The following is a 25,693-nucleotide window of genomic DNA, read 5'->3' as shown; positions in this document are numbered from 1 at the left end:
ATCCTAAATTGAGCTGAGATGAATGCGGCAGATGAATGCGCGACCTCTGTCTTCAGAGAGGATGGTCCTCTTATCTCTTAGACGTGGCTGTGTCGATGGAGGCAGGCAGACAGGGAAGCCCGGAGCTTCTCCGTACAGACAAAGATGCTTTCTCTCCTCCGCCGCACCGAGAGCAGCGGCAGCAGCAGCAGCAGCGGCAGCAGCAGAGCCGTCATCCCCCCGACACTTGATGGTAATAGTTTGGTAGGTAGCTTATATGGGTTGAGGGCGCGGTCAGCCGCCGTTGACCAATCCCGCTCCCTGTCAAACTAACAGCCGCGTTGCCATGGAGGATGAGACGGCCCTTGAACCGCAGAAATCTTCACCTGTGGTCCTCAAGCAGGTATATCTTTTTTGATTGTTTTTTTTAAATTTGTGTCGTCCAAGTATAAGGATTAGTGACGTGTTATTCAAAGGCAGGCAGACACGTAGGTTCAACCCCACCCTGCCCCTCTCCTCGTGCTGCCGAAGTGTCCATGAGCAAGAAAGCAGATTCACCAACTTGCGGTTGTGTTGTTCAAAAACCTCTCCACGTTTAGAAAATAAAAAATAAAATGTTTATATCTATTAGTTCACTGTACAGTGGATGTGCCTTTCAGCCCTTTCCATGAGCTACCTGCTTACGTATCCAGTTGCCATCTTTGTTTCATCAGGTCAGGCTAGGCTAACACAAGAACACCCACATCGTGCAACCAAGTCCTCAAAGTAACATTTCTTTACATTTAATTTTAGATTTTCATCTTGCCTGGTTAAGTTATGGTGCAAAAAATCAAAACAAAACAAAAAAACCCCACTTGGTTAGGGTTAGGGTGAGGAAATGATCCTGTTTTGGCTTAAAGCTTTGTATGCGTAATCATCGTTTTTTAGCTAACGTTAACTTCTGGTTGGTTTTGCAGTTAGCCTTCCCCTTCCTCCTCTCCACGTAACCACACTTACACGGCTCCTTCTTTTTTTTCTTTTTTTTTTTGAGGGAAGCTATCCTTTTCTTCAAGCCTTTTTCTTCTCTTGCCATTATTGGTGGTATCAACTGGAGTAATGGTAATTCCAGGTGCTGTATTGTAGGCGACTGGATGTGATTCAGTTTCTTGAAGACCTTTAAAGAAAGGTCTGAGAGTCTTCTTGAATTCTAACTGACTGGGGTGGAGTTGCAGGCTTTAAACCGCTGTGTGGGAGTGTCCTTACAGAGTCGTACATGTCTGAGCTCTGACACTGAGAACCTCCATCAGCATACAAGAATTGGTAGAGTTCCCTGGTGTTGGTACCAGAATAGGAGGATCCGGCTCATTGCTTCTTTGTGCACAGGGGATGGCCTCGCTATGGAGTTCTCTGTCCTGATTGGATAAAGTGGGCAGGGACAACAGATGGTTTATTTTCTCTTTTACTGCATGAGCAAGAGGTTTAGAGACATGAGTTCCTAACAAAACACTCTGTAACAGTGATTCGTGTTGGAATTGAAAGTTAGCATTGCCATGGTTCCCTGGTCAAAAAGCCTATGGGACTTTTAAATTGGATTTTGGATTATTGCAGAAAATAAGCTCTGTGGCAAACGCAAGTTTATTATATTTACACATTTTGTTCGGCAAGATGATCTTCACAGATGAACACCAGTTGTAGGACTTTTGCAACATAATTTAAATCGCTGGAAGTAAAAGGCTTACATGATCTCTATAAATTGATCAGTCAGTCTGCTGGGTTTTTGGACTCATTACTACACCGCTCTACATAGAGCTATTTCAATAAAGGCACATTACTTGGAACAGCTTTAAAATATCTGTTTTATTTGCTACAAACATGGCTGGAAATGGTCCCAAATAATAGTCAGTGGCTTTGCACTTATATATTGAAACAGTCTCAAAATATGGTCCCTAACTTGAAAGCCTTCTCGCCTATAACTCACTCCACCAGCATCCTCTCCACCTCCTGATATGAAAGGCAAATAATAAAAATGATTTGACACCTATTGTAGACATTTCATTAAGGTCATAGTTTGTGACACGTACTAATGAGAACGCATCCATGGCCCGCAGAGCCATAAAAAAAAAAAAAAAAACAGTTTAACAACAGTGACCAGTTTACTATGATGACCAAAACCTAACCAAGTAGTATTGTAGCCTAAACCTAACTTGAACGCAATCATAAACTCTGTATTTTTGTTATCATCATAATGATGGTCACCTGACTGTGGATTTGCTCTCCACAGTAGTTTATAGGAAGGGCATACGTATCACCTGCATCAAGGCATTTTATTACAATGCAGATTGATGAGATTGGACTTAAATTACACATGTCCCTAGCTGCCTCCATCCCAGCAGGTAGATAAGTGAAACCGTAAGTGTTTTGTTAATGCTTTGGAGTTTGATGCTATTAGAGTTACACATGCAGAAATAGTAAGTACTAAAGCACACCCCCTGGTATCCCCTATCACAATAATGGGAAGAGGGGACAGGGAGATGCTGAGAATAAGAACTGTAGCAGTTAAAACAACATTAATACAATTTATTAAGAGTGGGACATATTTAGGATGCAGTGTTTTACAGGAAAAATATGTAACATTTATTGCTTAAACTCTAAGACTTTATGTGATGCATAAAATGAAAAATGAAACTGTAAACACACAACGAAGGAAGGATAGAATCACAGGAATGGGAGAAAGCTCAAGATCTGGATAAAATTCCGGTGCTTGAGAACGTAAACCTTTTAACCTGGTGGGAAATTGTATTTGTTCTGGTTGATTGTTCCAGGTTAATAACTAAGTAGTTTTTCTTTTTTTAGTTTGACACTGAGAAGTAGAAGCAACCCCGAGAGCTACAGTCAGGGATGTATTTTGGTCCTAAACCTTCAAGAATCATTTCATACATATTACCTTTTAAAAACTCAGATTTTACATTGTTTGTACTATAAAATATCTACACAGTAAAGGGATGCCGGTGTGTAGGATAGGCTGTGAATATTTGACTTATCAGTGACAGTTCACTCACACATACAAACCACTGAAAGCCTGCTAAGGTGAAGCGGTATGGGTCTAAGCCTTCTAAGCAAGAGAGATAAAATCAAAGAAATCCTGAATCTGAGGATGACATATGAATAATGTATGTTTTGAAATGTTTTTGCCAGCAAAACTTCAGCCTGAGTGAGTAAATGGGGTTGAATTCTTTTACAGCTACATTTCAGAATCCCCACTGCTAAAAGGCAACACTATACCAGTGTTTATGATTTAACACAGATTGGAATTTCTTAATGTATTTTCATTCTAATATTATAGAGAGCTTTATATGAATTTTTGGACAAGCAAAAAAAAAACCCCATTTAAAAATACATATTTTATCTATACCAAAATATACACTGACAGTGTGTCATCATTATATTTGACCATATTTTATAGCACAAAATTCACAACTGGAGCAATATACGTATATATATATATATATATATATATATATATATATATATATATATATATATATATATATATATATATATATATATATATATATATATATATATAATATATATACAAAAATCTATAGATAGATAGATAGATAGACAGACAGACAGACAGACAGACAGACAGACAGACAGACAGACAGACAGACAGACAGACAGACAGATAGATAGATAGATAGATAGATAGATAGATAGATAGATAGATAGATAGATAGATAGATAGATAGATAGATAGATAGATAGAAGAAAATAACATTATAACAAAAGTCCAGAAATCCAGGAAAGTAAAAGCAAGTCCACACAGCACTACAGCCCATCTGCCTGCCAGTCACATAGCAGAGATGGTGCGCTGAAATCCAAACAATGTCTTCATCAGTGTGCTGATTGTTTCAAACCCTCCTCTGAAGAATAAAGTTCATACACATTTTAGAGGTTAAATATCCATGGATGGTTTGCTGCTTCTACTTCAACAAAGGTCGAGTGGTTACGAATTTCCTGTCTTGTCATATTATCCTACCTTCATCCTCTGATTCATCTGTGATGGTTGGCTCCATGTTACTATTTTGCAGTGTAGATTGGCCTGCATGGTTTGACTTACAGTGAATATATTATGCAGCTGTAGTACTTGCTTGTGTGTTTAGTTACCATTAAAAAATGATGTTGACAGTGACTTAAAGAGAAAAAGCTGTGATAATGTGAATGTATTTATTATTCTTATTGAAATGTACACTCAGTGGCTCTGTTTTTGTTGATTTTCCGAGCAAATGGTATGGGAACAGTAAAACTTATTTCTGAGAGACTTCTCTTCACAAAAGTGAGGCAGTGTCTGTCTTTTCTGTCAATCTGTCATCTAGCAGTGCTATGTCTATGAGGCTCTGTCAGGTTTGTGAGTCCACCACTTCAGTCCAACTGTAATATCTCAGCACCTAATAGATAGATTGGTGTGACATTTTGTGCAGTCATTCATGGTCCCCAGAGGATGAAGCTAAATGGCTTAAATGATACCCTGACATTCCTCACCTCCACTATGGAGGGCATGTGATCATGCATGTCTATTTGTTGGGTGGTTGGTTGGTTTGGGAGCAGGACTCAGAACTTGGATGGAGGATGGTTCTCTGCCCAAAATAGACCCCATTAACTTCTGGTATGGATCCAGATAAAGAGATTGATCCAGGAGCTTTTCTCTCTCTGCTTTAACGTTGCGTTTTTATGTCATTTTCATTCACTTCCCAGTGAACAATTAATGCATCTTGATGATGAAAATGTGGCATATTTAGGTGGTTTGTATCTATAAATACAATTTTATGCAGATCCTAGATCTGGTGAGATTACATTTTGAGTGATACAGGGCTATCCAGTTTGATACTGATTAGGCTTGATTGAACTGATCACTGTTGGGTCTTGGTGGAGGTATGCACTGTTCAGTTGGTTTGTTGTGAAATTTTCTAACCAAGTATAACCAGACCAAACAACTTTTTGGTGTATTGCCATGACAGCATGGATGAGAGAGAGAAATATGTTAACAGCTTTGGATGTATGGCCAAGAAATTAGATCTACACTTTCATTTTTTCCCAAAGAATTAATTAGAAAAGGAATTGATCAAGTTGTTCCAATACTTTCTTTTTTACTTTCTGTTCTAAAATATCATTGCACATCTTATTCAAGCTTGAAAGTGAAATGCACTGATCGTAATCAAACGATAATGTTAGCCAGAGATGGTTCAGTGCTAACAATAGCTAATGGGTTATCAAATATGCAATTTTACCTTGAAATATGGACCAATGCACCCAGATTTGAACTTTCTGTCATCTTTCAGTTGCTGGAAACTGTGAAATAATAAATATTTTTCAGATAACCTGAAACACTCATGTTCCCCATCCTGAGCATGACATCAGAGGAAAATGTCCCTTGTACTGCTAGTCTTTTTGGTTTCATATGAGGCCTTTTGATGTATACATTGTCTCTTCAAACAAAACCTTCAAAGCAGAAGATCTATTTCTTAAAAGAGCATCAACAATTGCAACGAGAATACAAATAGAACAGAAATGTGTGTTTTACCTTATTGCACTAAATCATAGTGATATAAAGTCCCCTGTCTGACACTGTTTCATCCCCCCTTTGGGGACACAATCATAATCTGTCCAATAAAGCTTTTATTGTGAACATCAGTGGTATTTCTGCCCCCACAGCACCTCACCAAACAGTTGTGTGTGTGTGTTTTAGTGACCTGTCTAAGGCAATTATTGATTTTTATTCTGGTCTAAGGCAGAGTGAAGCTCTGTGGCCTGCGTGAGGAAATTGTGGTGCTCATCTGTTGTGCAGAGAGATATAGAGCCACAATTGCAATGAAATCTTGAGCTACATCTGTATTATGAGAAACCCCTCAGGACTTGAGTAAAGCATGCATGTTATTAAATGTGCTTTCAGGGATTCAGCAGCAAACTGCAAGCTATTCTTTTGATCTGAAGAACACTTCAGTGCACAACGTTCCTGTGGCCGGTACACTTGTGATATACTCTGTTGTGCAGCTCAAGCAGATTGCTCAGTACAATTAAGCGGCTAATATTCAAAACAAACCACAGAATATGCAGTCAGCAGAAGTGTGGTGCAAGTAAACAAGATCTCATAGCAAGTCTTAAGGAACACAGGCTTAAAACCTAACTTTGTTTATATAACATGCATCACAATAGTTTGTAATATTGATAAATGAGTGAACATGGGTGAAATACTGACGGGTAATCAGTTATTTATGTTGATGTTGGATTTCTGAAAGTTTTATGTAATGTACAGTCATTCATACATTATCTTTTATTAATACGGCGTAGTAATTAATCAAGCATAAATTATTGAGCTTTGATTCTATTTTTGTTTTGAAGTTTCATCACTTACTCCTCTCGCTGCATTGGAAATATATAATATGATGTTATGTGATTATTATATGACTTCATCATAGATGCTCTAAGTAAAGACAGAAGATCAACAGTCTTTTTTTTTCTCTGCAGACATTTTGAAATCTAACAGCAGGTGTAAATAATAAAATTCATGATAAATATTCTATTTAGCTGCGGTGTCAGGATCCTGATCTTGTGTGGGTTGCATTCATGTAGAAGCGGGTAATTATATAGACATTGTGAAAAATGTGTACAGAGCAGAAGAGGAATTCTTGATTTGAAATTAACAGAAAAAATAAAAATAAATCCAATAAAAAGATTTTAGAGCAAACCTTAATGTTAGAACCTAAAGTGAAATGTTTTGGGATTGCATGCCGATGGTCGGCAGTGTTAGTGATTCTGCAAAAACAGTGACGGGAAGTTAAATTAAAATTATCTTCATATTTACCATCTGAAATATAAATATAATGTACACAATAATGGATCAACAGTTATAATGGAATAATAAATGTTCTTTTCTCTTCTGACTTCCTAAATGTACTGCTTGTAATGGAATATTTCTGCAGTTTGGTTTTGCTACTGCTACTAATATAATGTTAAAGATCTGAGTTCTTCACACAGGTGTGTGCAGTTATTCAGGTTCGTTAGACCTCCACCTGTAGGTTTAAGATGGGTGGAGTTATGCTGGGAATTAGGTGATGAGGTTGTTTATTGTCCTGCCTTAACAGGTGCAACAGGCGAGTGAGGGAGCTATCAGTACAACACCGTCTGTATAAAGTTCTGAGAGGAGCTACAGTAGCATAAAATGTAAAACACCTGTGGGCGTGAACATTGATTGAGCAGTCGAAGGAAGTCAAAGAATGAATTTGTATGCTTTTCTGCTAATCCTCTTGTTCCCTTCGTATCTACTGAACATTTATTCGATGCTTGTCCGACAAAATATATTTTTGATGACTGGAATGAAATAACATTGGGGTAAGCACAAACGTAAGAGAATTATAGTAGCAGAGGCTTGAATATTTTAACCTCTGGTCCCTGGTATGGATTAAGAAAATTTAAAAAAAAAACAACCACTGGATCCTACACCTCCCATAATGCAATTCAGTGTCTGTGTCCTTTATTGGACATCGTCAGTGTTATTTTTTCAAGCCTAAGCTCCTTTTCATGAGCTAAGTAGCACTCCTTCTAGTGTGAAGGCTTGAACTTCAAGTGTCAAATCGGTGCAGTGCCACTTAGATTAGCTACAACATCTTGTTCATATTTAATTAGCCAATAATGCTCACTCTGCATAGGTGCAGTTGGTTCCTCTCCAGTTTACTTACTGCAAAACAAACCTGTGTGACTTTACCAGATGTACCACCAGGTGACAGTATTCCTCCTGTGCTGGCGTCATGTTGACAGGTTCACAGACGGACGACAATGAAGCATCTGACCTGAGTAAACCACCGCAACTTAACAGCGTCCCCATGAACCAACTGTGCCCTGAATCATTGCCAGCAGTAAATGCAATGCAAATCAGATGATTAGTATTCCGTGAACGCAACAGCGTTTTAACGCTACACAACAGAAATGTGCAGTGTGGATGCAATTAAATGCCTTTTTCCAACCATCAGAGATAAAATTGTATTACACATAGCACGCATGCACGCACACACACAGACACACACACACACACACACACACACACACTTGCACTCAAAACAATAATACTTATCTTGTCTGTCACTATTACAAAATCTTTGCAGGGAAACTGGAGATAACTGATTTCACGGTATGTGAAAGTGAATTGAGCAAGTCCAGATTTTACAGTTTACACAAACATTTTAATAATAACTACAATAGCTATGTTATTTAATTAAACTCAATTCATCTTAGTGACGGAACGCTGAAGCCTTGAAACGATCGCCTGCTGCAGCCTCATGCGCAGAAATGAACATGTGCCAAGTAGTAGGTGTTGTACCTTAAGTCCTTAAATTTTGGTGAGATGTAAACAAAGATGCTCATTCTCTTCAGGCAAAGGAGAACAAGCAGCTCTCCCACCAACAGTCTGTGTTTAACAATGTGTCTGAGAGTCAACGTGCGAATGAGGCAAAAGAGAATTACAGCCACCGACCAACTCCAAATGTGATTATTTGGGTGCTTTGCTGTAGCAGTGTGTTTTTGTTGAATGTCGACGAGTGAAAAACCATTAAAACAGAAAGCGACGTTTTATCTGGCACTGGCACACAGCCTGAGTATCCCTCTGACCTATATTCAAAGTGCATTGGCAAGTTTCCCCTGAACCACATGCCCCTATGCTACCTATTAGTTTGTTACTGAATCTCACATAAATGTGCTGAACTAATCAAAACCCAGGTGAACTCACCCATATCAACATTTTTTTTTTCTTCCACAATATGACAGACCCTATTTCTGTTTTTTTTTCATCCATTGCTTCCTCTGGAGCTGATCCCATGACTAGTGAATCCTGATGATGTGGAAAAAAAAAAAGAAATCCATCCTTCACCTGGAAAGACCTGAATTCACCAGGCAGCCAGACTGAGTGAAGGAAAAGAAGAAAGAAAATAGCTTCAATGGAAAAAAAAAAATCGAATTCTCATGAAAAGGATGCAGTGCAACATGATGTTTAGACACGGAGGTGTGAGACATAGATTGCACCTGCAAATGTAACACATTATTCTGTGTGACAGCTTTCAGATACAGTTATGGCTGTGTGAGGGGAGGTTTGGCTGTAATGTCAGCTTCATATTGTGAAGAGTAAAGAACAGAAAAAATCTGCCCAGCTATTGTTGTTCAGTGCCAGGGAACATGAAGACAGACCTGGATCAATAGAAAATGTATCCACAACACATTTTAAAAATATGTCGTGTAACCTAAGTTACATATGCAAGCAACGTTCATAAAAGAACCACCTTTGCACAAACGCAATCAATTCTTAAACTAGCTGCCAGACATAAATTATGCAAATGTATGACATGGTGAGGTAGTGTGATGTCACAGAGTCACAAAATTAAAGGCAGGACTATTGACGAGGCGTTGCAGGAGCAGTGTTCTCTGTGGGAGAGAGGGGCTTCTGTTGGACTGACCTTTTTTAACTTACAAGATCTTTCACATGCACAAGAAACTATTACTGAAAGAAAGGAAAAAGGGAAAAACATAACAGGTCTCCTTTAAGCTCACCAACTTCAGAGCTATTAAATATAAGAAAGCTCATGTTTGACCCTTACAATCTTAGAATGATCTACATGAAGGGTCTTTTTTCTTCCTCATTTTACTCTCTGCTCTGCCTGCACAGCCTATCCAGATATTCCCCCATCTTTTCTGCCTATTTTTCATTGATAGCATGCATGTTGAGAATATGATGAAAAAAGTGATAATATGTAAATTGACACCTAAATCCCAGCTTGCACCTGCCTACGTCATGCATTTGCTTTCTTTCTTTCAACCCTTTCGGATGCCTGCAGGATGACACAGGCTCATTGATAACTGTAGTTACTGTTGGCCAATTAAGAATGTTCATTAACACCAGAGTTAATTGGACTAATATTCTCTAGAGATCGAAATTAAAATTGAAATTAATTAAACCTCAATGTATCTTCCTCATTACGTGATGTAGGGATCATAAAAGAACGTGTCGGCTGAAAAGACAGACAGCGCGGCGGATAGCGTTGATAGAAGGCGCAGAGACAGTCACGTTGTGCTGGCACATGGACGTACTCGGTGGCTCGACTGTCGCAACAGTTCCATTCGTCGCTGAAAATCTGCTTTCACATCGGGAATATTGTTTGTTTCCTTTCACAGTTTCCATCCGGCAGTGCATTCATTCAGTGTGGTCTTGAAATGCCTGATGTACCATTTGACAGAACAGCCAGTAGACATGTAAGAACATAATTTGCTCATCATAATGGACAAATCGGGGGCACGCCAGCTTCAATCTCTGTCATCTGTTATGCGATGGTTCCTCTGTTCTGGGGGTCATTTGGCAGGCCTGAACATTAAAAGGAACATCACAGGAAATGGTGTAGAAAGCATTTATATATACTGTGTAGGTTCTAAAAATTCTTCAAAAGATGCAAAAAGGGCCATGAAGCGCTGCCAAACTCTTCAACCACCACCTGCAATTTGATTTCTGTTTAGCTGCAGTCCAGCTGTTTGGTGTGTATGACAGAAGCATCCTTTGTTTTTGTTTTTTTCTGTGCTTTTCTATCTCGTCCAGTTGTACAGGAGAGTGGTTAGAGAAAAAAAAAGGGCTAATTTCACTCCCAACACTTTTCCTGTCAACATGTATTTAAAGTGCAGTGCACTCCAGTACATCTTGACACTAAAGTAACCGTTGCTCTTGCATCCAGCATTTATCCAGTTTCAGTCCCAGGGCAGAGCCCCCTTTTAACCAGATAATAATAAATGCACAAGATGCATCCTACTGAGAACAGCTCAGTAAACACTGCCTTCTCTCTTATGCTGCGGTCCGACTCATAGAAATATACTAGTGTTGTCTACCGGCTCTTGCTGACATTAACAAGATATGCCTTTCAAATATCATGGCCTTTGGGACTGGGTCAGAGATACTATTTATAGAAGGGCAGGACTTCACGATAGTTTGGCGTGCTAGAGCGATAACTGAAAATAGAGTAGCTCTGCTGCAGCTGATTTTGTGTCAGTTATTGCTCTGGGCTCTCGAACAGATGTGACCTTAACACAGACTCTGGATCACTGGCCTATAACTACTTACAATACCACCACTGCGTACAGTACCGGTGAAGTAATACATGAGAATGCAGAGAGTTGCTCTTGGGCCTGCAGCACGGGTTGCTAAAACAAAATAACGTCCCGTAACTGCATTCTAATGCAGAAAGGTACGAATACGGTGTCGCCCTACAGTATGATAATTAGCAGATTTTTGCAGCGCTTTGCTTTTAAGGCGCTGCAAAATTGAATAAGGCACTCTTGCCAACTATGGGGAGAAAAGCAAGTTAGCCACAGTAGCTGCCAGATATTATCAGCAGCCTGTGTTTCTGCTACAATATCAGGCAACACAGGGCAGTGGAGGAGTTACGTTATAAAGAATGTAACAAGATAAAGATAATGTTCTGAGTATTTATAAGGCAAGAGTCATTTTACTGATAAAATGATTGATGCTGGACCACTAATTGTAGCTTGTCTTTATATAGCAATATACAAGACAAGTATGGAAAGACCCTAGTTTTCACCCATTTTTCTAAATGAGGAAACAAAGGAAGATTCAGATTGGGATTCAAATGGCTTCCACGGTAACATATGAATGCATAGTATGAAATTCACAAAGTGAAAATATGTAAAATGCATTCATTTGTTAAACATTTCAAACATCCAACTGGTTGCAGAAACGCCAATTTTAGATGTGCCATTAGTTTATTTTCACATGTTTAAAGGTGCACTATGTAGTTTTGGGGGATACATTTGCAATCAGATTTTCAAATCTAATTTTGTTTTTTTTCATTCCCACACAAACCAAATAAACAAACTGACCTTCAATGACAACATAATTTATTTTCGTCTGACAACAGCATGTTTATTCAGTTATGGATATAATATATACTTCTGAGTTTGTGTTATTACCTTATAAACATTGTAATTATTTAAAACCTGAGCTCAGAAATATTTATTTTTCCATAAATAAAAAAGCCATCTTCAGAGGAGGATAAGGTCTCCAGGATGTTGTTACTACTCAGAAGGGTCTAACAGATTGTAGAAACACACTGAAATTGTCAATTAATGACTGATTATGACAGTACACAATAAATCAGGCAAGAAAACTGAAAAGCAGGTTAAATCTAATTCTTATCCCCCAGTTCATGATAAATACAGTAAATCCTGTCGCCGTATGCTGCCATCTTTGATCCAAGATGGGCCCTTTCATCACTCAAAACCTCTCCCCTCATGTGCCCTACCATTCACCTAACCCACCCAGTCTGCTCCACCTTCTGCTTAATATTCATCGTCATGCCTTTAAAACTGCCGGACCCGAGGCAGTGGGGTGGGTGCCTCTCTTGCTGTGTCTCCGGGTCTGGTTGTGTGAGCACCTGCTGTCGTACTGTTTACATTCTTCCAGAGTCAAGAGCCCTGAGCCGCTGCAACTCGTGCCACCATGTCTAAGCCCTTGTCCGACCACGACAGGAAGAAACAGATCTCAGTGCGAGGCCTCGCCGGCGTCGAGAATGTGGCTGAGCTGAAGCAGAATTTCAACAGGCATCTCCACTTTACGCTGGTCAAGGACAGAAATGTGGCGACCAGAAGGGATTACTACTTTGCTCTCGCCCACACTGTGCGGGAACACTTGATTGGCAGGTGGATCAGAACCCAGCAGTATTACTATGAGAAGGATCCCAAAGTAAGTGAAACATGATCGCAAAGACACAAGAATATAGAAACTGACTGATGGATACACATCTTATGAGCTGCTACTATTTTAATGGCAATAACAGCATAAACAGTATCACATCTTGTATTTGTGAAAATGTTGATGCTAAGGAGGAATGATGGCAACTATAACTGATCTAAGACCTTGTTTACACCCTCAGACATTAATGGGAAATATTGTGAGCTCATTGTGCTACAACCTGAAGCTTATATTGCATCTATTGCTTCTGCACACTGAATACATCTCAGGCCGGAGTAAAGGGTTAAGAGTTAAGAACCAAGGCTTCACATTCTCCAACTGTACTTTAAGCAGCCTGATGTCAGACGTGTAATGTCAAGTCATGACATTTAAACTTCACCGGGGCTTCTCCTTAGCACTCTGCTGGTGTGCTGCAGTTCTTATAGTGCATTGAAACATTAAACCTCAGCCATGACCTTCTGTCCCCCATCCGGTGCCGCCATAAAGCACATAGCCGTTACTTGTGTCATATGAGCGCATGCCTTCCAAGGTGTCTGAAGTCGGATGTCGTAGTCACATAATCAGAAAAAGCAAATGCACTCACGGAGCCTCAGAAAACAATAGCGAGCAAGTGCTGCTAGAATAAAGCAGCAGAATTGCAGAGCACACCACTTTATTCCTTCAAAATGTCACACGAACCTCGAGTAATACTCATCTCCAGTTGCATTTACTTCGGGGGGGGAAGAAAAAATGTTCCTTGCCAGATCAATAATAACTCCACTGAATAAAGGGAGCATTTTTTCTTTTTTCTCAACAGCGGAGGAGAATTTGCCTGCACACCACGGCTCACTCCACAAAGGTTGTTGTTCTGTGATTTAAGTTCCAGAGCTCTTAATCTCCGCAGGGAGACATTTAGTAACTCATGTCGAGCCAGTTTTCAGACACTGTTTAACACATGTTGATGGGCTGCAACCTCTGCGACTGTATCACTTTGTTCCGGCGCGCGAGACTGAAAGGTCATAGGTGAAGCCCTTAAAGGTCTAAACAGAGACCCAGCAGAGGACGGACATCCGAGATCAGTCCGGAGAGTCTCGTGGTGCATGTTAGATCACGTCCAGCGGGGTCACTACAAGTTACAAGATTAATTTTTCACACTGCTAACACGAGTTACTGGGTGAAAAAAAGAACGAATTAGCACAGTTTCGATGATTGAAGTCTGAACATGCAGTCATATATAATTCAGGAGATCCCGCTCCGCCGGTCGCATTCGTTATTATTCCACACGCGTTTCTGAACCTCGTCTCCGATCACTCCAGACATGAACTCCACAATGAAAGGGTATCAGGCTCAGGCTGACCTTTACAGCGACCTCTACAGGAGCTATTTTTTGCCCGGGCCTAAATGTTGGTGTTATGTAATACCCAGAGCAATCCGTCCACCCCCACCACCTCCAGTCCCCCCCCTCTCTTCTCTCCTCCTCTCTGTGTCAGAGGAGGGGGAAAAAAAAACACAACTAAATGGCAAAGGCTAAACACAGGCTCAGGTGGCACATTTCTACGCTCTCCCGAGCATGAAGCTGAATCATAAAAACTTTAAGATTTCTTTGCCAGTCTCGGGATGGATGTTATTGTGACATTTGGCTTTTGGGTTTAGTGCCAAAAGTCCTTTATGTAACCCTAATCATATGTTAAAATATCCCCGAAAATGTTCATATGTTCGTTCAGCTTGATAATCATTAGTTCCCGCCTTCTCCCCAAACTGTAGCGTGTGTACTACATCTCCCTTGAGTTCTACATGGGCCGCGCTCTCCAGAACACCATGGTGAACCTGGCACTGGAGAATGCCTGTGATGAAGCCATGTACCAGGTCAGAACAAAGACACCCCAACCTTTTTTATCAGAATAAAAGAGGCAGCTTCTGAAAATGGCTGCTTAATTAGTCCACGGTGTGCTGTCCTCTGTAGTTGGGTCTGGACATGGAGGAACTGGAGGACATGGAGGAAGACGCTGGTTTGGGAAATGGTGGTCTGGGCCGCCTTGCCGGTGAGCATCTTTTTTTATTTTCATTCTTCATGTTTGATAAATTCAACAGAGTTTCTATCTCTGTTGACAGATTTAAATAATGCATTCTTTACACAAGAGCTGGTTCCATTTTTTTTTTTCATGTTCTGCCTTTATCTTTCAGCCTGCTTCCTGGACTCCATGGCTTCACTGGGTCTGGCTGCCTACGGTTACGGCATTCGCTATGAATTTGGTATCTTCAATCAGAAAATCGTCAATGGCTGGCAGGTCAGGTTCTATCTTTCTTTCTTCTCATGTTTCGCTATAAATCACCTGCTGGATCAGTTTTATTTTATCAGGAACTGATCTTCCTTGTCATTTTCTGTGTCTGGCTCCGAGAAGAAGCCACTCACCTGAATGCTTTTTTTTTTTTTTTCTCTTCCCCCTTCTTTGTTTAAAATGTAGGCAGCAAATACAAATGCATGAATACAAAATGCATTGCAGGATTTTGTAATTAGGGTCATATTAATTTAAGATACAATTAACATAATCTAATCCATTTACTTTTAGATTACTCTTGGATTACTTTGATATCGGACACTGAAGCTTCAAAAGGGACCCTGCCACAAAAAAATTAAATTAAATTTAAAAAAGTATGCTCAAAATATTTGCAATGCCAAGAAAATGGATTTTGCATGTTAAGAATGTACAGTTGTGTGAAATTACCAGCGATGGAAGGTAACTAAGTACATTTACCTAGGTAGTGAACTGAAATTACATTAGATTAATTTATTTTATCTGCAGTCGGATTGAAAACCACAGATTTTGATGATCTGGAAAATGCTGAATATTGGATATGATAATTGGTTGACCTATAATAGATCTACTCTACATATAATCTCTATAATCTACTTGTATGGGTGATTTTCACTTTTATCAGTGTAATAAATGTATAGTATATATTTACTTATATGCGAGTATGACTTTTGGTTATTTATTGACAGTGCAAGTAACCCTTACAACAGCAGTACTTGCACAGACTACAGGTGCACTGTGTGAACTCTCCAACATGTAAGATGCTGTTTCTTTAGTGTCGCTTTTTGTAACTGCTGTTTTTTCAAACACAGGGAAGGAGAAGCAATTAATCAAAATGTTATCTTCCATTTTTCAATGTAAATAGAAATGAAAAAAAAAACTCCATCTCCATAACTCATCATTAAGAGAGCTAACAGACCACTGGCTATCATAAAGTGAGAGTTTCATCATTTTGAAACTGCCATATTTTGAAAATGTAATCAAAAAGCAATCGAGCACCCCCGACAATGTAACTATGATACACATGTTTTCAATGCCTCTCTGTAATATCACCGGGTGTCATCGCTCAGGTTGAGGAGGCTGATGATTGGCTGCGTTTTGGTAACCCCTGGGAGAAGGCCCGTCCCGAATACATGCGTCCAGTGCACTTCTATGGCAGGACCGAGCATCACCCTGATGGCGTCAGATGGGTTGACACTCAGGTGAAAATATGATCCAAAATAAATAAGCGTGTGTGTGATAATAGAAAGTTTTTTTTTTTTTTTTCTCTCTGAGATGAAACATTTAAGTATTTCTGCTTCCTGTCATGTACTGGCAGGTGGTGCTTGCTCTGCCATACGACACACCCATCCCCGGCTACAGGAACAATGTTGTCAACACCATGAGGCTGTGGTCTGCGAAGGCACCCTGCGATTTCAACCTCAAAGACTGTACGTGTCTGAAAAGAGATCACGCTATCAGTTGTGCTTTCAAATGAGAAATGGCAAAAACAAGTATTTTTCTGTCCTCTACAGTCAATGTCGGCGGCTACATTCAGGCTGTTCTGGACAGAAACTTGGCTGAGAACATCTCCCGTGTGCTGTATCCCAACGACAACGTAAGAAAATATGATTATATTACCTTTAATCCACCAGACGTGCTCTCATAGGGCGGCCATGCATATGTAAACCTGGATTAGAGGAAGCAGCTGAATGTTGAATGTTTTAAGAGCTGTGGACTGTATGGCTCCTGTATGGCTGGAGGGTTTATCTCAACACAGCTAAGGGATGGATTTCCATAATTTGGACCCCAACTGGAGTCCTTTGTCTTCAGCTATAGAGCTAAGAGCTCTTTTAGCTTACGCCGAGGCGATCCTTTATAGCTGACATAAGAAGTGACCACCGTGTGCGGTCGGCTCCCTGAAGGCTCAAGGAGGAGGATTTGTGAGATAACCATCTTACTGTAGCACGAGCTGTAACTCACGTCAGGTGTGATAATTTATGTCTGTGCAAGTGAGAGCAGGCGCTGGTGGACACGACGTTTGTATTCAGCTCAGTCACACTGCTGTTTGATCATGGTGTGGTGGTTTGATTTGTGAAATGAGAATTCCCAGTTTCTCTAATTTTACTGCTTTTAACAGTTTGATATATTTGATCATATCAGTGAAAACGTCTCACTGGGATTTTTAGAATTGATTGCTTAGAAATAACTCACCGATTCATTCAGGGTAGAAATAATTAGCCTTGCAGTTTCATTGTAATACCTCTCTATTTGACTAGCATGCTATAACTGCAAATTGAGGATGATATTTCCTCAAGTGCCCTTTGAAAAAGTGCATTAAAGGATAAGTTCACCCAAAAAAAGAAAATTCAGTCACCATCTGAGCTGAAGTAGATGTGGACTGTCTTTCAAAAAGCAAAGACAAAAAAAGGAAAAAAGAAACATGTAATGGCTCCATATAGCTCGTCGAGTATTACCGAAGTCTGCGAGATCCCAAACTGATTTGAAAAGATGTTATGTGCTCCCTTTTTAAGGCCAAAATCTTCACTGTAGCGGCTGAGCAAAAAGTGTTGGTGAGCACCACGTCTGAAGTTGGTGCACAAGCTTGGCTGTGTGTCGACAGTGCAGAAGTCTTTACAAATCAGTTTGGGATCTTGGGGCTTCCAGAGACTTGGATTACATCTGACGAGCTGTGCAAAGCCATTTTTTTAAGTTTTAAAACAAAGTCCACATCTACTTCAGTTGTTCAAGGCCAATGCTCTGACACTGTTTTGCTGTGAAGCTCCAGAAATGTTTTGTGGACTACAGCACTTCATCTGACTCAACAGCATGGGATGGTTGAGCAGATGATGACTGAAGCTGAATCTTCGGGTGAACTTATTCTTTCATATCAACAACTGATGACAAAAAAAACCCCACAATTGCTTCAAAGACATCAGTGGCTTTAAGATGTGAAATTAAGCAAACTGTTTTTCAGAGGACAAAGCAAATGTTAGAATTATTGAATTTTCAAGGATCAACGCTGAATACTGATTTCTGCTCAAATAATTGGTTAATGGAACTTCACATTTACAAGATGTATGCGCATATATAATACACGTCCATTAGCATACAACTGTATATTATAGATTGGTGTTTGATGTTGCGCTAAAATGAGCTAACAGCACTTTCTTTTTTACATTAGGCCTGGGTAATTATTTTCTTAGAATGAAAAGATTTCAGTTGTCCATGAGCTAATACCAGTCGGTAATGTGCAAAAGGCTATGTTTAAAGAATGAAAAATAAAAGAAGCTATTCATGTTCGCCTGCAGAACAGAATCAGACAAATATGTGTCTTCATCCTCAGTTCTTTGAAGGGAAGGAGCTCCGTCTGAAGCAGGAATACTTTGTGGTATCTGCCACCCTGCAAGACATCATCCGTCGTTTCAAGGTCTCTAAGTTTGGCTCCAGGGAGATCGCTCGCACAGACTTCAGCAAACTGCCTGACAAGGTGAAGCGAAAAACTCAACAAAATAGTTTCTGTCAAAAATGAAAAGGTTTCCCCCCTGATGTTCTCTCTGTGCTGTCGTTAAATTGCTTCTGTCAGTGTGTGGAACAGGTTGTAGGAGGGATTTATTGTATCTTGTGAGAATAGTTGACATGAGCAGTATCTACAAAGCAGTTCATGCTGTATTCTTATTCTTTACTGACATTCGATAATGTTCATATTCAGGTTGCCATCCAGCTGAATGACACTCACCCCGCCATGGCTATTCCTGAGCTGATGAGGGTTCTGGTTGATGAGGAGAAGCTCGGATGGGATAAGGTGAGCCTCGGCAAGATTTATTTGAGTGTTTAAAACCACGACACTCTTGCTTTGCTTCATGTTGTTTCATTTGCAGAGGTTTTGAATGAGACATAAACATTCTGGTGTAGACAATAAGCTCTTTACCGCCACCGCGAAGACACATTTATTGGAATCATTTAAAGGAATCACAGTTCATTTTGTTGTGTTGATTTCATGAAGTCTTGCACAGTAACACACATACATGCATATTTCCCCCGGCTGGTGTTCAGGCCTGGGACATCTGCGTACGCACCTGTGCCTACACCAATCACACCGTCCTTCCTGAAGCTCTGGAGCGCTGGCCAGTCGACCTGTTCGCTCATCTGCTGCCTCGCCACCTTGAAATTGTCTATGAGATCAACCGTCGCCACCTGGAGGTCAGTAATGCACATTACAACATCCTGTTACATCCAAATATGCTGCATACAGTGTGTACTGACAAGTAAACACTTGTACTTATACCCTCCACTCCAGAGGGGAACATTGTACTTTTTCTACTTTTTAAATACTACTGTATTTGACAGGTATATATACTTTCTATAATGATTAATAACAAATTACCAACATAACAATTATTCTTTATATTATGGATAAAGAAACTTGGTAGCCCTGCAAGATGTACACCAGACATTAAGCCTTTAAGGTAAAAAAGTTACATAATGCTGCTTTAATTACAGATCTGAATTCTTCTCCAACCTCTGAATTTGAATGACTATCCAGTCAAAGTCCATCTCAGGGTAAAATTTTTAAACAAGTGAGGCTAGAAAAGCAGAACAAAAGAAAGACAATAATTACTACATCTGATGTTTTATCTGATTTTGATTGCGTATTCTTGGATCGCCGCGGTGGAAAGAGATTAGAGAGAAACCTTTTTAAATGCAGGGACCGACTTTAAAGACTACGAGCACGGGCACCTAAATGGTGCGATGTAAAAGTTGAGGAACAAAATGGCATTTATTGACTCTTAATCACAACATCTGTCAGAGTTAAATTACAAGGCTCAGGAAGGTGAAATATTCCGGACATGAAGTGACAGGCAGGTTTTATGAGCTGCAGCTTAACCAGACCTGCACTGTAATGCACAGACATCAGTGCAGGTCTACGCAAATCAAACAGGAGCCATCGTGTCACAAAAGTAAAAGCTAACTGCTTCCAACTGTTGCCATGTAGTTAGCTCGGTTAGCTGTGCATGTAGTGGGCTAGATTGGGAGTGCTGGTGTTTACACCACTACTGGACGGTCCAAGGCTAGCTGGTGAGCATGCTAACTTCAGTAGCTACCTCTGCAACAAAATAGAGGTTGTTATGTAAAATCTTTAATATCTTAACATTGTGACTGAATCTATGATTCACCAGGGCAAATCTAAACTTTTTTGTCTTGTGCGCATTTTAACTTTGCAGAGAGTTGCTGCAAAGTTTCCTGGTGATCATGACCGCCTGCGCCGCATGTCCCTCATTGAGGAGGGTGGACAGAAGAGGATTAACATGGCCCATTTGTGCATCGTCGGGTCCCATGCTGTCAACGGCGTTGCCCAGATCCACTCCGACATCCTTAAAGCAACTATGTATGTCCCTAAAATAGACACTAATGTGCCTGTAAAAGGGGTAAAATACAGAACATGTTTCATAAATCCCTCGGCCACTATGATTTCCACGTCTGCATCCGTTGTGTGTTCTGCTATATGTGATGCTTCCCTTCACCCTGCAGTTTCAAGGACTTCTATGAAATGGAGCCTCACAAGTTCCAGAACAAGACCAACGGCATCACTCCTCGCCGCTGGCTGGTCATGTGTAACCCCGGGCTGGCTGAGGTCATCGCCGAGGTTAGCTCTGTTTAAACATATATACATTTCATTCGAGTGACACTGCCGGTTGAAAATTTCCCTTTTATTGACTTTTTCTAATTTTTTTTTGTCAACAGAGAATTGGTGAGGACTACATCCGTGACCTCGACCAGCTGCAGAAACTCCGCAACTTCGTGAACGACGACGCTTTCATTCGCGATATTGCCAAAGTGAAGCAGGTGATGAATTTGTTTGTGTTTTCTCTGCTTGATGGAATTAGCACTCACGCTAAAAGATATAAAAGATACTTGTGAATAAGTAGTTGCACTTTATTACAGCTGGTTATGCAAATACAGCTGCTACATCTGCTCAACAGCACAAACCCCTGGAGAGAGTCGCACATATTCCACACCAAGCAATCTGTGCCTTTTCAGGAGATCATACACTGATTGTTCCTGCGGTGTGTAGCACATATAATCAGGCTATTTTCAAGCCTGCGGTAATCAATGTCACAGCTTCCAGTAACAGCCTCTGCAACTGCAGTCACCAGTCAAGGAGCTTGTTTTCTTTGACACTTGTGCAGATGTTGTGTTTTTCTCTCTTGTGCCCGACTGTGCCATTAAAAAACTCTTTAGCTTAATGACGAGTGCGTGTCTTGAAATAGCTGTCCTTCACGTGACGAAGTTGATGTTTTGATAACGCAGGAGAACAAGATGAAGTTTGCCGTGCACTTGGAGGAGCACTACAAGGTGAAGATCAACCCCAACTCCATGTTCGACATCCAAGTCAAGAGAATCCACGAGTACAAGAGACAGCTGCTCAACTGTCTGCACATCATCACCTACTACAACCGTAAGTCGGCTCAATGAAAATCTCCTGCCACGCACATTTTCTGCAGTTGTGGTTTTTAAAAACTTTGACGAACGCCTCAGTCCTGCAATCTGTTAATATCTCCGTCAGGCATCAAGAAGGAGCCCAACAAGCAGTGGACTCCAAGAACTGTGATGATTGGAGGAAAGGTTTGTAGTTTAAAGGAAACATATGATTTTTTTTTTTAATAATCTGATGATTCACTAAGTCACTACTAGAATATGTTTACATGCTTTTTTGTTTACATTTTTAACTTTCAAGACCTTTTACATGCACAGTAGACCACTGAAGAAAAGGACAAAAATGAAAAAGCGTAACAGGTCTCCTTTAATAACAACTTCCTCAAACCTTGTCTTTCTCGCAGGCTGCTCCTGGATACCACACCGCCAAGATGATTATCCGTCTGATCACGGCCATCGGCGAGGTGGTCAACAACGATCCCGTGGTCGGAGACCGTCTCAAAGTCATCTTTTTGGAGAACTACAGGGTCACACTGGCAGAGAGAGGTAATTACCAAATCACTGCCCTCTATTCCCATTTTCCTCTCTCATTTTTCTATCTGTTCTAATCCTCATCACCCAGCTGATTTGCTCATTTGCAGATGTCCCTAGCCAGGATTTGTTGATAAAAAAAACACAAACACAAAATGCTTATTAGAGTCATCAGCACTCCGTGTCATCTTTCAGCCATCCCCGCAGCAGACCTGTCACAGCAGATCTCCACAGCTGGGACTGAGGCCTCCGGCACCGGGAACATGAAGTTTATGCTGAACGGCGCTCTCACCATCGGTACCATGGATGGAGCCAACGTTGAGATGGCTGAGGAGGCCGGCGAGGACAACCTCTTCATCTTTGGCATGAGGGTGGAAGATGTTGATGCAATGGACGTGAGGGGGTAATGATCTGTCCAAATGTATTTATATTTTCAGCATCTGTGTCATTTAAGTCCCAATATTTAATAAAATAAATTGGTCGTGACAGTCCAACTGTCAAGACTTTTTCAGAGAGCTCCATGTGTTCTAACAATCCTGCAGCTTTCACTAGACTCAAATGTTTTGTTCACCAAGGCTGATGTTGTCTACGCTTAAAAGCGTGGCCCTGTGGAACCTGCTGGTGCCTCTGTTCAGGCACTGATCACCATCCCTTCATTAACAGGATGGTTATTACAGCAACAAGCCTGTACTTCTGTTTCCCTGAATGCGCACTTTGTTTGTTTGTTTTTTTTCCGGTCCTGCTCAGATACCACGCTGAAGAGTACTACAACCGCCTGCCAGAGCTGAAACAGGCTATTGACCAGATCGCTGGAGGCTTCTTTAGCCCAAAGCAGCATGACCTGTTTAAAGAAATTGTCAACATGCTGATGCATCATGACAGGTAAAGACACATCTAACATTCGCAGCCTGAGGCGCATGCATGCACACAGACACACATACAGACACACACATGCAAAAAAGGACGTGTATAAACTTGCTAGTGCAAAATAAAGAATAGGAAAAAACAAAACAACTCAGTCTTTTGCATAAACACCAACAGTCAGTACTCTTAATAATACACACCTTCATTCATATTGTAATATATACTATTGAATTCTTTCCTGCACAGATTTAAGGTCTTTGCTGACTATGAGGACTATATCAAATGCCAGGAGAAAGTCAATGCTCTTTACAAGGTATGTTCAGTATAAAGGAATTTTTCAATAATGCATTTATAAATTGACTCTAAGTAGTTTGTGTTCACTGTGAGTATGACCACTAATGAATCGAGACTCAGAGCCAAAGCTAAGTCTTAAGAATCACTGATCATACCAATCACTTATCAATCACTTTCATTCCTACATTAGAACCCCAAGGAATGGACCAAGAAGGTGATCTACAACATTGCCGGATGTGGCAAGTTCTCCAGCGATCGCACCATTGCCCAGTATGCTCGTGAGATCTGGGGCATGGAGCCCACACTCGAGAAGCTTCCCGCCCCTGATGACAAGCCCTAAACTGTCCACATGACCCTCAATAAAACGCCTTATCGTGGTTGATACTGCGCGTCTGCTCAAAGCCCCCTGAAAAGCCCACGTCAAAAGGGATTAGCATTAAATGCTTCCTGCATGATGACACGGAGTCTCACACAAAATCCTGGACTGGATAAGTTTCTTTTTTGTTCATACCTGCACATTCATGGTGTAATAAAACTGGTCAATTAAACATAACGTGGATTAAAGCGCTTTGTGGTGGGGTTTCAGAACTTATCCATCATATTTTTTTTTTTATTTAACAGTATAAATTCTTGTATTTCCACATCCATTCTGAATAAAATTTGTCTGAAAAACCAAGACAGCCTTAGTCACTTTTTCTAGCCGTTCCCCCCTTTTTTTCCCTAATTTCTTATTTCTGGGAAAACCAGGAATTAAGGATAATATACTGAAACATTATAATGTGGAGAATCAATACTTGCATTTTCAAGAATTACATCAAATCCAAAGTTCACTCAATGACAATATTATCCAAACATTGCCAATGTTTGCAAGTGCATGTAGGTCACAGTGTCACCTTCAGCTGGGATCGATGGGTTCTAGTGTGAGGACAGTGAACTTCTCTGACTGTGACTCTTCAGGGAAGAGTTTTGAGCTCACTGACCTGCGTATGGGAAGACACTAAAATCATACAATGATAATTCAGCAGCAAAATAACAATAACGGCGAAGATATCTTGGGTGACAAGTTATTTGAGCAAACCATCCGTCAATGTAGGGCAGAGTTAAATGGGGCAACACCAACAAATACAAATAAGGGGAATAAGAGAACCCGATAAGGCTGGTGCTTCCGGATGACAACACCTACACGAGACCCGACTCAGCAGCAGCAGCAGCAGTCAGGACTTTAGCACTGTGTCAGTGAGGACAGCACTCTTATCCACCACACTGGTGATGGGATGCAGTCAGAGGCAGTGCTGCACTGTACTGTAAATAAATATTGTGGATTGGGTCACATTAAAGCCAACTGTGCTGCCTTATTAATGAACACTGCTGCCTAACATGCAGTGATGGATTGTAAACTAAGGACATTTACTCAAGTTTACTCTACTTAGTTACAAATTTGAAATAAATGCTTTTAAGTAATTCCATTTTCGGCAACAGCTTGGAGGCAAATAATACTTTTGACACCACAACTGATTATTGACAGATATTAATAGATTCTATCCACCGTGCAAACTGCGTTAGAACCAGAGTAATGCATTTTTAATGTATTACATTTACTGGACATGGGATTGAAAATAACACTGATTCCGATAATCACAAAAATGCCAAAAATATCAGATACAATAATAATCATGGCTGTAAAAAATATGTTTTGAGATGATATCTGACACACAGTATTGCCTGTAAACACTTAGAGCTGACATTGTGGAATCCTCAAATACCACCAGCGACTGAAACACACTCATTCATGTTTTAATTGAAAAATGAAGTTCTTTGAGTTGCCTGGTGGAGGAGCTGTTGTAACCAGAGGTGAGGTGAGAGGGAGGAGAGAAGATGATCACATAAGGCCATGTTCCATTTAATTTTCTGTTAATTGTTGCATGTTTCATTCCTGTAAAGACTTGGTGCATTTGTTTGTGCAAAAGGTGCAACACAAACAAAGTGTTGTTGTTGTTCATGGTGCTGTTAAAGAGGGCACAGACCTCAAAATAACCACGAGGGTTAAATAAAGTTTAATAAGAGACTAATGTCTTAAACCCTGATGTGTAAATGATGGAATTGTAAGTAATAAATAAATGCCGTAAACTTTTTATCTTCAGCAAAACTTTTTGGATGAATGTAAACAAACACAAACAGTTCCCGGTATTGGGCTCAGACTTTTGGACCTGATCGTTGTGTTTGTAACTATTAACAGAGCGAGTGACATGAAGCAAGAGGATGTATAATGTGTTACCGCTGTTTTCTGCGAGTGCATCGTTCAAAGTTTTACAGTTGCCATATACAGAAAGATAACTCTGGAGGGTCTGTCACTGGGTTTAACTGGTTTAAAGTTCAAACATACATCACACATGCAACAGCCGCAGATAACTGAAGAGGCAGAACAAACCTTTAAAGGGACAGTCCACTTCAAAATAAAAAAACAAAACAAAACAAAGTTTTCCTCTGAGCTACATCCATCTTGATTGTTTTGGATATTGGCAGCAGACATGTCGGCGAT

At 40.3% G+C, this 25,693-nt stretch overlaps 1 protein-coding gene across 1 annotated transcript; it reads left to right on the top strand.

Annotated features, from left to right (window-relative positions):
* Positions 1 to 248: 248 nt before the first annotated feature.
* On the top strand, positions 249 to 23,830 carry pygma (phosphorylase, glycogen, muscle A). The gene is made up of 21 exons (XM_037119318.1): positions 249 to 382; positions 12,467 to 12,745; positions 14,498 to 14,599; positions 14,697 to 14,775; positions 14,918 to 15,021; positions 16,119 to 16,250; positions 16,367 to 16,478; positions 16,563 to 16,645; positions 18,374 to 18,517; positions 18,740 to 18,832; positions 19,084 to 19,230; positions 20,253 to 20,416; positions 20,560 to 20,674; positions 20,773 to 20,874; positions 21,340 to 21,487; positions 21,596 to 21,654; positions 21,870 to 22,011; positions 22,192 to 22,399; positions 22,744 to 22,878; positions 23,107 to 23,173; positions 23,345 to 23,830. The coding sequence occupies exons 2-21, from the start codon at positions 12,503 to 12,505 to the stop codon at positions 23,492 to 23,494; spliced, it is 2,529 nt and encodes an 842-aa protein (XP_036975213.1). The 5' UTR covers positions 249 to 382; positions 12,467 to 12,502; the 3' UTR covers positions 23,495 to 23,830.
* The last annotated feature ends 1,863 nt before the right edge of the window (positions 23,831 to 25,693 follow it).

This window comes from Acanthopagrus latus, chromosome 13 (genome assembly GCF_904848185.1).
Source record: "Acanthopagrus latus isolate v.2019 chromosome 13, fAcaLat1.1, whole genome shotgun sequence".
In the NCBI taxonomy this organism is placed as follows: domain Eukaryota; kingdom Metazoa; phylum Chordata; class Actinopteri; order Spariformes; family Sparidae; genus Acanthopagrus; species Acanthopagrus latus.
Note: the sequence above shows the minus strand (reverse complement) of the source record. Positions and strands in the feature narration are given on the sequence as shown.